Below are 12,737 nucleotides of genomic sequence, written 5' to 3'. Positions count from 1 at the left end.
TAAAAACACAAGCATTTCGCTGAACCTGCGATAACATCTGCAAATCTGTGTACACAACCAATAAACTTTGATTTGATAATCCAGAAAATCATGTTTGGGTGAACACACACATACACATGCACACAGGCTGTGAACTGATAGATTTGTGAAGAAGTGTTATTTTATTAACCCCATTTGAAGGGGTTAGTCAGTGATAGTGCATTGGGGAAAGTATTACAGCCCCTTGACTTTTTTGATACATTACAGCCTTATTCTAAAATGCATGAAATAGTCCCCCCCCCCTTGTCATTCTACACACAATACCCCATAATGACAAAGCAAAAACAGGTTGTTCGATGAGACATTTTTGCAAATGTATTCAAAATAAAACAGAAATACCTTATTTACAAGTATTCAGACCCTTTGCTATGAGACTCGAAATTTAACTCTGCTGCATCCTGTTTCCATTGATCCTCCCTGAGATGTTTCACCTCTGGTAATTTCAATTGATTGAACAAGATTTGGAAAGGCACACACCTGTCTATATAAGGTCCCGCAGTTGACAGTGCATGTCAGAGCAAAAACCAAGTCATGAGGTCGACGGAATTGTCCGTAGAGCTCCGAGACAGGATTGTGTCGAGGAGCAAATTTGAGAAAGGGTACCAAAAAATGGCTGCAGCATTGAAGATCCCCAAGAGCATGGTGGCCTCAATCTTTCTTAAAAATTGAAGGAGTTTGGAACCAAGGCTCTTCCTAGAGCTGGCTGCTCGGCCAAAACCGGAGCCATCGGAGGAGAAGGGCCTTGGTCAGGGAGGCGACCAAGAGCCCAATGGTCACTCTGACAGAGCTCCAGACTTTCTCTGGAAATGGGAGAACCTTCCAGAATGACTTCCATCTCTGCAACACTCTGTCAGTCAGGCCTTTATGGTAGAGTGGTCAGATGAAAGGAACCCCTAAGTAAAAGGCACATGACAGCCCGCATCACATCTGCAGGAAACCTGACATCATGTTTTTCAGCGGCAAGGGCTGGGAGACTAGTCAGGATCGAGGCAAAGATGAACGGGGCAATGCTCCAGAGCGCTCAGGAACTCAAACTGGGTTCACCTTCGATTCACCTTCCAACAGGACAAAGACTCTACGTACACAGCCAAGACAACGCAGGAGTGGCTTCAGGACAAGACTCTGAATGTCCTTGAGTGGCCCAGCCAGAGTCCAGACTTGAACCCGATTCAATATCTCTGGAGACCTGAAAATAGCTGTGCAGCAACGCTCCCCATCCAACCTGACAGAGCTTGAGAGGCTGTGCAGAGAAGAATGGGAGAAACTCCCCAAATACAGGTGTGCCAAGCTTGTAGCTTCATACCCAAGAAGACTCAAGGCTGTAATTGCTGCCAAAGCTGCTTCAACAAAGTACTGAGTAACAGGTCTGAATACTTATCTCTATTGGCCAAAAGCCTGTGTTAGCATGGGCAGCGCCATTGAGGACTTCTGCCATTTTGCTTTTGTCAACTCGCCTGGACTTCCCAATTCATTGTCTGTTCCTTCCTGATGACCTGTTTGGCATGACCTGACGACCCGGTTGGAGTCCTGACAGCCGGGTCATCAGGAGCCTATGTATTTTACTCGTGAAGAAGTAAATAGACTTTTAAAGATGAGATGGCCTCAATGGCACTGCCCATTCTCTCACAGACGCCATCGTGACACAGAGATGTTATGTTTATGGTCCAAGCCCATCACCTTTTAGAGTACACGCCCGGTGGCAAGAAGTGACATCCTAAGAAAACTATAGGCCAACAACAAATGTCTCCTAGCTTCCCACCTATAGGCTACTGTCTGTCCCTAACACAAACTAAATATAAAAACGAAACAAACATTTCTATCAAAACTCAAACAAAATAAAAAACTAGCAAATCAAGTCTATAAACTAACTCTAACTAAATTGAATTTCTAATCAAAATAAAAAAACGAATATTAAATCACAAAACTATAATAACCTTGCAGCAACCCCTAGCGGCTTTTCAGGCTATAAATATGCAGAGGCGGGTTGCTAGTGACCAGCGTAAGCTTGCTAGATGTAGCCTAGGCATAAACCAACATTGTTGGTTAAAAATCACTCAACTTTAGACATTTTTCAAATAACACCTATAGCTAGCTCATGTTGTCACCTGTGAAGCCAACAAGAGTATTGAAACGCTTCCAGGTCAAGTGTAATTACGTCAAAGTTAGTCATGTCACGTGAAACTGTCAAATTAATAATAAAGGCTCAAATTATTGTATTATCAACATATCTTATACTAGTTATAAAACACATGGACCTCTAAGTAATTTTGGGTCTTTTTAACAGGGCTCCAACTCTTTTCACAAAATCATTCTATGACTTTTCCATAAAATGTTTTATCATGACTTACAAGGAAGACAATACTCAATTGGGGGCAAAACACACAATAACACACCAAAGTAGGTATCATACATGCACACATAAACAATGCATCAATTCCATAGGGGAAATTCCAGTTAGTTCAGGTAAAGAATGGTTACTGGTGTCTCGTGGGCTGAACTGGAATCAAATTGTTTCTACTAGATTCAAATGGACCAGTTCAAGCGGCCATTTGAGCTAGACTCGGTTACAGCTTGCATCAACGTGGGCTTTATCAGATCAAAATAATCTTATCACGGTCGTTGGATTAATTATTTGACAGATATTGTGCAGGGTTCACATGGAAAGTTAAAGATGACTATACAATGTAATCAAGTATAAAACTATGAACAATAGTAACTATTTGTAGTATTACAAATAGCAAAAGACAAGAGTATATTATTCACCCAAGAACCGTATCTCCACTCACAGGTGGAAGTTACAAAATGTGACTCAATCGTCTGACTGATGTCCATGTGTCCACTTAAGCATTGCTTTGTTTTGACTTAAATAGATTATTTTCAGTGTCTATTCTGATGACAATTCAATGCACTTTTGGCATTTAAGCATTTGACAGACGCTTGTAAGATTCCTCCCGTGTTCCTCTCATACATGATGTCAAAAAAAGGCAGTCATGAAATATTTTCTAGTCATGGCAGTAATGTGGTCTCTTTCTCTCCGTCTCCCCAGTCAATTCAGATTCAAACAATTAGTGAAATATTTACAACAATCCTGACAGCAATATAGTTTATCGTTCATGTGATTATCCTCATATGAACTCATGTGACTACCGCCAGTGCTGAAAGATCTGCTACTATAGCGACAATGTGATTTTCCTCGTGTGAATCCTCATATGTGTTGTCAGATTACCTTTATGACGAATTTTTTGCCACAATAATGACAGCTATAAGATTTCTCCCCTGTGTGAATCCTAATGTGAGAACTCAGATTACTAGGACGAGCAAAACATTTGCCACAGACCTGGCAGCGATGTGGTTTCTCGCCTGTGTGAATCCTCCTATGAAGTGTCAGCTCACCAACTCGAAAGAAACATTTGCCACAATCATGACAGCGATGAGGTTTCTCCCCTGTGTGAGTCTTTATGTGATAGTTCAGATACCCAACTTGAGAAAAACATTTGCCACATTCACCACAGCGATGCGGTTTCTCTCCTGTGTGGGCCTTCATGTGCAATTTGAAGCAGTCAATCCGAGTGAATACTTTGTCACAATCCTGACAGTGATACGATTTATCCCGTGTGTGGGTCCTCATATGAGAATCCAGTGTTCCCATCTGAGCAAAACATTCACCACAATCACTACAGCAAAATGATTTATCTTCTGTGTGACTACTCCTTTGCACTGGTGATTTCAAATCCATGGATTTTCTACCATTCAAGCTTTGTCCTTTTTCTGTCCATGTCTTCTTTAATTTGCCCTGGGGATGAGAGTCACTGGTTGTCTCTGAGGAATCATCTTCCTTAGGTTCTGTTTTGATCTGTTCAGTTGAGGCCATTCTGTCTTTGTATTCTTCACTTTGGGTTTGTGAGGACTGAGTTGAGTACTGATCATAGTCACTTTTCACCCAGGCAGGAGTGAATACAGAGTCTTCCTCCTCCTGGATGATACTGAATTCCCCCTGTTCCTCTTTAATCTGTATGGGGTTCCAATTATCTTTCCCCAGACTGGGGCTCCACTCCTGCTTATAATGCTGCTGCTCGGGGGGAAACTCCTCTTCAGAGACAATGAACTGCTGGAAATCTGAAGGGAAGGAGAAAAGAGTTAGAAGTTAGAAGCTGATGAGCTAGGTACTGATGATCTGACATAAGATATCATAGGGTCTAAGATAGCCTATGTTCAAGATTTCGCACTCATCTGTGCTGTTGTTGATTGGCGCAAAAAGTTTGCATATAATAGTCAATCATTTTTACCAACAGCTGTAATCTGACTAATGATTATAATGGAGGGGGTATAGCTCATTACTGGTCTAAACAACACTAATGGTCCATAAAGAAACACAAGGGTAATACAGCGAGCAACTTTGTCTTTGGGTAATCTCTGTTAACCCAGAACTTTATACCCGAACCGAGAGAGCCAGGTGCCGCTAATGAACGTCTTGCGTGACTGAAGCGAGGATGGCGGAAGCAGGTGCAAACTTGGATCTTCAATCTAATGGCGGCGGAATAGTGGAAGAATGTAGAGTGTAGAGAATGGAAAAAGGAGCAAAGTTACGTGTCCTCTTACATGGCAGGAGTACAGTTTGTAGAAGAGGAGCAGATGGCCCAAATGCCAAACTTGAGGATTCCGTTTGTGATATTTTAACTGGTGGGAAAAGTGTTAGGTCAAGTTAAAGCTGTGAGGATCATGAGAAGTAGGCTAGTTTGATTTCTTGTACTTCCGCGGAGCAGAAAGAGCATGTGTTGTGTTGTGGCTCATCCGATTTGAAAAACCTGCTGTATTGTAGGGCACCCGTCAATGTGAAAACTCAGATTAAGGGGGTAATGCTGGGCGTTTCATGGGGAGTTGACTTTAAAGAAAATTAGAATATCCCTGGAATGGTTGACCCACTTCGGATAAATCGAGTGGTTAATGGAGAGAAAGTGAGGAGTGCCCTTTTTTTATTTTAAAGAGAGTCCCTCCCTACCAAGGTGAAGTTGGGATATGTGAATTATCATGTCAGAGCATTTGTGCCAAGAGTGATGCAGTGTAACCCCTAAAGCTTTTGGACATTAGGAAAGTGTATGCAGAAGGGAAAAGCTGAGATGTCCATGTTGTGGAGGAGATCATCTAATGTGTTGTAGAAGTGTGGAGAATGTGAAGTGTTGCAAATGTGGGGGGAACCATGAAGTGATGTCTGACGAGGGTGGGGGAGGTTGCAAGAGTTACGGCTAATCAGATATCATATGCAGCAGAAGGGTTGAGGGATTGAGCGGTCCTGAAGAGTCCATGGTGGTGGATCGGCCTTCTCTGCAGGCGGCAGAGAAGGCCGCTCACCAGCAGGACCCAGAGATCTTACATGTGAAGGTTTTTATGGCAATGGTGGTCAATGGCACAGCTAACGTAGAGAAGAGGTCCGGAAGGATGGATGTTATTGTTGGACGCAGCAGAGTGGTTCCTGGAACTGAAGGATTTTTCGAGGTACTGGCATGAGCAGTACCACCCTCTCAGGCCCCGGAGGCGGCCCCGGAGCCTGGTGGGGGGGCTATGGAACTTTGAAGGACAGAGTTAGAGCTTTTTAATTTTGTTTTAGTTTGTCCCCCCCCTCAAATGGAATGGAGTTGAATTATTTCACCGCAGTTCAGTTGGTGGTAGCGGTAATGCACCATAAACATTGGATGCCAACTGCCGTTAAACACAGTAGAAGAAAGGGTTGCCATGTCCGTAGTTTTCCTGTCAAATTTGGCTACTCAGAAAATGATGTCGCAGGTGAAAATGTATTGGTCACAGGTTTTTGGGCTACTTCTAAATTGCACTGCGGCTGCAATGAGATTTTTCTTAATAAAAATAAACGTATATTAATTACACTGACTATCTGCTGAGTGGTAGAGGCAGAGGCAGTAGTTTATTAGAGCCAAAACAGAAAGGGAGAGAAACTGAGAAATAATCATTCATCAGTTTCAGAGAGAGGATCGAACGATGTGCTTTCTTTATGGGTAGGCTATATAACCAGGGCGTCATGTCGTACCGGGGACGATACAAAAATATGGCTGGGATAGGTTCTGGACAATAGATCCTAGGCCTACTGTAGGTTCATCCCCAAATGTTAAAAAGCAATGAAGATGACGCAACAGATCAGAACTTATAGCTTAAAAATGTGGTAAATCAGGGATTAGAAATTTCAGCTATCTCCCTCGCCAATGTTCACACAGGAATGTGCCGCAGACGTTTTCCCACCGAAACTCTAACTAGGGGTGCACGTTATATCAGTAAGCATATCGGAATTGGCCGATATTAGCTAAAAATGCCAAAATTGGCATCGGCCCGATGTCTAGTTTAACGCCGATGTGCAAACCTGATGTCATAGCTGACCTATATAAACGTACGTAGATACCTACATAAACGTACACAGAACAAAAGCAGAAAAATATTAAGCACACACCTCCAACAACTAAACAAGTTTGAACCGTCATTTGAAAGAGTAAGAACATTTCAGAGACAACTCAAAAGGCGAAATCCATTAATGCGAAGATAATGGAATTCATTGCCTTTGACAATCAACCGTTCTCTGCCGTGGATAATGTTGGCTTTCCCCCGAATGGTCGAGCACCTCGAGCCCCGGTACACATAACCAAGTAGGCGCTATTTTTCAGATGTTGCCCTACCGGAGTTGCACAGTATTGCTGAAACGCACACCCATGAGCTACTTGCTATGGGCGTCACTGTTATTAGCTTCACGACTGGCGTTTTGGACCAGCGGTGTCAGGCCCGTGAGCATGCAGAGTCTGACAGCACAGTGGGCTGACGACAATTTAGTACCGAGGAAAGTCGTATTGCATGCCCAAGAATGTGCTGGTTGTCATACCGCTGCTGCCATTTCAATGGCATTTGAGAACATGTTTGAAACTTGTAAACATGAACACACTCCTGGCTCCATTCGAACAACTGGCTCGAGAAATAAGCTCATCAACTGCGGCTGCAACAGATGTGATGCCCTCTGTCATGGCATTGAAACTCCTGCTCAACAAAACTACCGACAAAGACCAAAAGGGGTTAAAACTTGCAAAAGTACTCTACAAGAGGCTATGAACAAGCGATTCGGTGGCATTCTCTGTGAGCCTCTTTACTGTGTCGCCACCTTGCTCGATTCTAGGTACAAGGACCGATACTTCGATGCAGACAAGAAACAGGGTTTACGTGAATGTTACAGACACAGCTGGACAAGATGGAAACGGACACAGTGACAGTGAAATAGTTTTATTTTATTTTAATTTGACCCCTTTTTCTCCCCAATTTCGTGGTATCCAATTGTTTTAGTAGCTACTATCTTGTCTCATCGCCGTACGGGCTCGGGAGAGACGAAGGTTGAAAGTCATGGGGCCTCCGATACACAACCCTCCCTAACCCGGACAACACTAGCCCGATTGTGCGTTGCCCCACGGACCTCCCAGTCCCGGCCGGTTGCGACAGAGCCTGGGCGCGAACCCAGAGTCTCTGGTGGCACAGCTAGCGCTGCAGTACAGCGCCCTTAACTGCGCCACCCAGGAGGCAGTGAAATAGGTTTTGAATATGTTTTACTGGTAATGGGGACATACGTAAATGCCAACAAAATAACTTTTTGGTCCATGTGTGTTTTTCAACTATTTAACTGTACTAGAATGCTTAAAAGGCTGGTAAAATGTTAAGTATCGGTATAGTTTTTTTGGGGGCAGGGAAATATCGGATATCTGTATCGGCCAGAAATGTCATATCGATGAATCCATAACTCGTTCTAAAGCGAATACTGGAACAATATTTCTAACATAGAATGTGGGGAATGGTCAGAGGCGATCTAAAGACTAATAATGTCATGTTGGTTGTTATTTTGTGATGTCATTTAAAATGTTAAAGGAAATACTCTTGAAACTTGAAAAGTATATACACTACATGTAAGAAGTATCCATCCTCCACATTGTGTATGAAATATGAAAAATTATGACTGCTTTTGTTAACTACTACTGGATCGGTGTCCCCTCCGCAAGACGGTTGAGCTAACGTGCGCTAATGTGATTAGCATGAGGTTGTCAGTAACAAGAACATTTACCAGGACATAGACATATCTGATATGGGCAGAAAGCTTAAATTCTTGTTAATCTAACAGCACTGTCCAATTTACAGTAGCTATTACAGTGAAAGAATACCATGCTATTGTTTGAGGTGAGTGCACAGTTATTGACTTAAATGTATCAATAAACCATTTAGGCATATTTAGGCAGACTTGATACATTTTTTTATTTTTATTAAATCAGTCTAAACCTTTTCACATTCACTGCTGTGGTCAAAATATAAAGTGTGCCTAAACTGGAATAATACACTGTGGCCTTTCTCTTGCATTTCAAATATGATTTTTTTTTAAATGAAAATAAAAACGTTTTTTTCTATGTATTATCTTTTACCAGATCTCCTCAAATCACCATAATACACTACTCGCTTCACCACCATGGGAACCATCGACACAGCTGGCTGGCCTATCTTCAAAGAATCATCTTCCAGAGCGAATGGAAGAATAACAGTAGAAGAGACAGGTGGGGACTCCTTTTGGACAATCAGAGCCCGACAAGCGTGCCGCACAAATGCCCAGCACCCTATCCAAGAAGGCCTGATACCGACAGAAATCCACGAAAAGCCAAGACATTTACACGTAAATACATTCATGATTTCTTACTTCAAAACGGGTGGCGGTTCATGTGCAAAGTATATGATAACTGTGAGAGTAGTTTCTAAATGTACCAAAGTATTATGTCTCTGTCCCTCCCTCTCTCTCTCTCGCCCTCCCCATCTCCTTTGTAACAAGCCGCCATATTGCGTAACTCCGCTAGGGACCTGTTTTAATGAATTAAGTGTGTATGTTTATCCTGTGTTACCATTTAGTTAGTAAATACATAATTAAACCCATTTGTGTAGTACTGAATCATAAGTAAGGCTCTGGTTTTTGCAGATGCAGGAGGTTACAACTGTTCAGAATTTTGAAATGATATGATTACTGGTTATGGTTATGATTAATACGTTGACTGTTTTATGAATGTGATAGGTTTAACTCAAGAGATGGTAACTCTTTAAACAACCCCAAATCCTAATGAGTTTATTGTTACATGAATAATTTAAAATCGGGTAACAATTAAAACATAGTTAGTTGATTTGATAAATAACGGTCATCAGATTAATGAAAGTAAGGTCACGACAGCCAATTAAATCATTGTGAATGACCTTGGTCCAAGTGTAGACCCATGTCGGCATATGAAGAAAATAAATGCCAGTTTGGGACGAATTCAATTTCACTTTGGGACAATTCTGGGACGGTGAAGAAAAAAGTCAGTCTTGAGCCCTGCATGTCACAACCTAGCTAGCATTGGCCAGAAAGTCAGAGGAAAGAGAGAACTGTGTACAGTGGAGCCGAGGTGAGAAAAGCCACACATAAGATTATTTTAGAGCAATGTGCCTTGTATTAATACCATTTTAAATGAATGTTCTAAAAAAAAACATACATTTGAACCATTCACTATCACAAACCAATAAAGGGTGAAATGCAGAGAACAAGGTAAAGCAATTGGATTTAGATTGTCATTATGTGTAATGAACTTCGTCTGTTGTTTGTAGAGAGTCAGACCGAAATGCAGCGTGTAGGTTACTCATGACTTTTAATGAAGAATAATGCGGTACATGAGATAACTGAAAATATGAAAACAACAAACGAGTGAAACAAATACAGCCTATCTGGTGACTAACACTAAGACAGGTACAATCACCCACGAAATACAACGCGCATTCAGGCTGCCTAAATACGGTTCCCAATCCGAGACAACGAGAATCAGCTGACTCCAATTAGGAATCGCCTCAGGCAGCCAAGCCTAACTAGACACACCCCTAATAATACACACTCCCAATTAATACAACCCCAATACGAAATACAACATATAAACCCATGTCACACCCTGGCCTACCCAAACATATAACAAAAACACAAGATACAATGACCAAGGCGTGACATTATGGAGACACACATTGGATAAAGGTGGCAACTCCTCTCTTGCTGCTGGGGCTAGTTTTCAGTAGTCAATAAAGTGCTAATGGCCTCCTCAAAGGCAGTGTTTTGGAGGATATATTGACACGGTGTTGCAAACCATTATCACCTTTATACAACGGGTTACCAACATATTCAAATAATTATTGACGTATTTTCATTAAAACGTTACTTTTTGAGACACGACCCAGTCGATCAGTCTTTTCGGTTCTGCATCTATGGACGTGACCCAGTTGTTTGTTCTAAATGTTCCATTTCCATATGTTCTTATCCCTTACTTGCTAGCTAATTAATTTACAGTCATGTCAAAAAGTGCAGCCAGATTAACAATAAAGTAGCTGCATTTGCATTTGTTTAAGCTGTTTTCTGGTGACATTTATTTGGATGCAGCCATAATAATTAGCTGAGGCGCAATTTCGCCTGGCATAGAAAATATGCTCACTTGTCAAGACACTTGTCCAGAGATGCTAGCCATCAACACAGCAAACACAATCACTTCAAATTGAAGCTGGAAAGACTGCAAACTAGCCGCACTTGTTGTTTTATATTATTTCATTTGATATTTTTTTGTATATTTATCCAGAAAAATGATGCCAGCTGATTCATGATTTCGACTGGCTGAGAAACACTGTCTGTCTGTCTGTCTGTCTCATCCCAACATGCTCATTACTATGGGACAGCAGGAGATCAAATTTGAATATTGAAACAATTTTGCAAATGTGGAGAGAGGTATATACAAATCTCCGCTGTTCAAAACTAAATGTTAGTCTAAAAGAAATGTGAGATAATGTCTAGATGCTTTTTATAGTAGAGATCAAGTTAATAAATTGCCTGGCTGGGCTAATGAGACAGTGGATTGCGCAGTCAGATGGAACAGAGTAGGCATTTTAATGTCATATATTTAGCCGGTGGCTTATAAACTGGGTGGTTCAAGCCCTGAATGCTGATTGGCTGACAGCCGTGATATATCAGACAGTATACCATAGGTATGACAACATGTATTGTTACTGCTCTAATTATGTTGGTAACCAGTTTATAATAATAATAACGCACCTCAGGGGTTTGTGGTATATGGCCAATATACCACGGCTAAGGGCTGTTACCATGCACTCCGTGTTGCATCGAGCGTAAGAACAGCCCTTAGCCGTTGCTTAAATAGACACCGGCCGGAATGCGGTTTTAACCAATCAGGATTCAAGATTATACACACCCGTTGTATAATCTGGCAACCCTGAAGACAGTTACAAATCGATAGCCCACCTTCGTCTTCAGCATCAGCCGCGGGGGAATTGCCCGAAGGACTGTTGGTTCTCGATGAGCCACAGGTAACAAACGTCTGCCCTTCTATGCCACTCACCGACCTGTACCTCGACTCAGTCAGGCTTAGTTGCTTCTCTAGCATTTTGATTTGCTCTTTGCTTTGAAAGACTTCTACATTTAACGCTCCACAGCAATCCTCTACTAATTTGCAAATCTCTGTCACGGCAGCGGAGGCTAGAATGTCCATGACGGAGCTTATCCGTTGATGCAAAACACTCGTCTCCGACATTGTAAACCCTTGTTTTTTTAACCGGTCACAATTACTTAATCTATTTAGATTCTAAGCGTTTTTTCCCCAGCAGATTATTCGCGAAATAATGCTATTTGTAAAGAATATATGGCTTTTTGTTATCAGCGTTTCGCCATCTTTGATAACTGTGTTCTTGCGAGTGCATCCGGTCAGATTTTAGATGGGGGGAGCTAGAAAGCGCCACCTACCGCGTGGAGAATAGAAGGCGCCTTACTCCGAGTATAATCTTTTAACACTGATTGGATTTGGCCTATCCTCTGACTGCATGATTTATTCCTATGGTTTTCAGAATCATTGTTTAATAATTGAGTAAATCATGGTTGTTATTATGGTTGTTGGTTATCAACTTGAATACAGGATTTAGCACTGGAGTAATCTTAACCTCAGACAAACTGAGGTTGTAATCGTCTCTAGATCGCCTCTAAACACACCCCTTATATCCAGTCCACACCCATTACTGTATTTAACAGAGCCTTAGCCGAGCCAAAGACCGGTCTCGGTAAACAGGTCAATTGAGGCTCAATAAATAAATGGAGGTTTCTATAGACTTTCTGTTCTCATCTCAAATCGTTTCTCATCCCATTTTATGCTGTCAACCAAAAGCACCATATCCAATGTTTTTTGTTGTCATATTGTTCCATAGATGATCGTAGACATTGGTTATCTTCCTGAAAGTACTAGCCTGTACAATGTGTGTGTGTGTGTGTGTGTGTATACATATATATATATATATACACACTTAAAAAAATGTTTTACTTGAAAACAATACCAGTTTAAGTATATAGAAATACATTTTTATTAGAAATTACAACATATTTAACCCATTGGTGAACACTTATTTAAAGTAACATACAGTAAAATAATGCAAATGTTCAAAGCAGTTAGAAATCTTATTGCGCTGAATTGTGTGTTGCTAAGAAGATAGTCAACATTGTGAAGCATCTTATGGTCTAACATGCACAAATGAATGGGTATTGTGTGCCACATGCAAGGTTCCTCCAGCCCTGGCCCACTACAAAAGGAAAAACAAAATTGTGTCATTTTAGTAATTTAATC

The 12,737-nt window shown here is 41.4% G+C and overlaps 1 protein-coding gene across 1 annotated transcript; it reads right to left on the bottom strand.

The window, feature by feature from the left end:
• Nucleotides 1–1,299: 1,299 nt before the first annotated feature.
• LOC124010907 (zinc finger protein 2 homolog) lies at nucleotides 1,300–11,815 on the bottom strand. Its single transcript, XM_046323695.1, has 2 exons — nucleotides 11,372–11,815; nucleotides 1,300–4,155 (listed from the first exon to the last, which is right to left on the bottom strand). Exons 1-2 carry the CDS (start codon nucleotides 11,658–11,660, stop codon nucleotides 3,257–3,259), a joined length of 1,188 nt encoding a protein of 395 aa, XP_046179651.1. The 5' UTR covers nucleotides 11,661–11,815; the 3' UTR covers nucleotides 1,300–3,256.
• Between the last annotated feature and the right edge of the window lie 922 nt (nucleotides 11,816–12,737).

Source organism: Oncorhynchus gorbuscha, linkage group LG23, assembly GCF_021184085.1.
Source record: "Oncorhynchus gorbuscha isolate QuinsamMale2020 ecotype Even-year linkage group LG23, OgorEven_v1.0, whole genome shotgun sequence".
In the NCBI taxonomy this organism is placed as follows: Eukaryota; Metazoa; Chordata; class Actinopteri; order Salmoniformes; family Salmonidae; genus Oncorhynchus; species Oncorhynchus gorbuscha.
Note: the sequence above shows the minus strand (reverse complement) of the source record. Positions and strands in the feature narration are given on the sequence as shown.

What these genes read in the sequence shown, in the direction of transcription:
- LOC124010907 (XM_046323695.1), bottom strand. Translation starts at nt 11,660, where the DNA reads ATGTCGGAGACGAGTGTTTTGCATCAACGGATAAGCTCCGTCATGGAC. An exon ending in GGCTGATGCTGAAGACGAAG is followed by an intron (nt 4,156 to 11,371) that starts GTGGGCTATCGA and finishes CCTTCCCTTCAG; the next exon opens with ATTTCCAGCAGTTCATTGTC.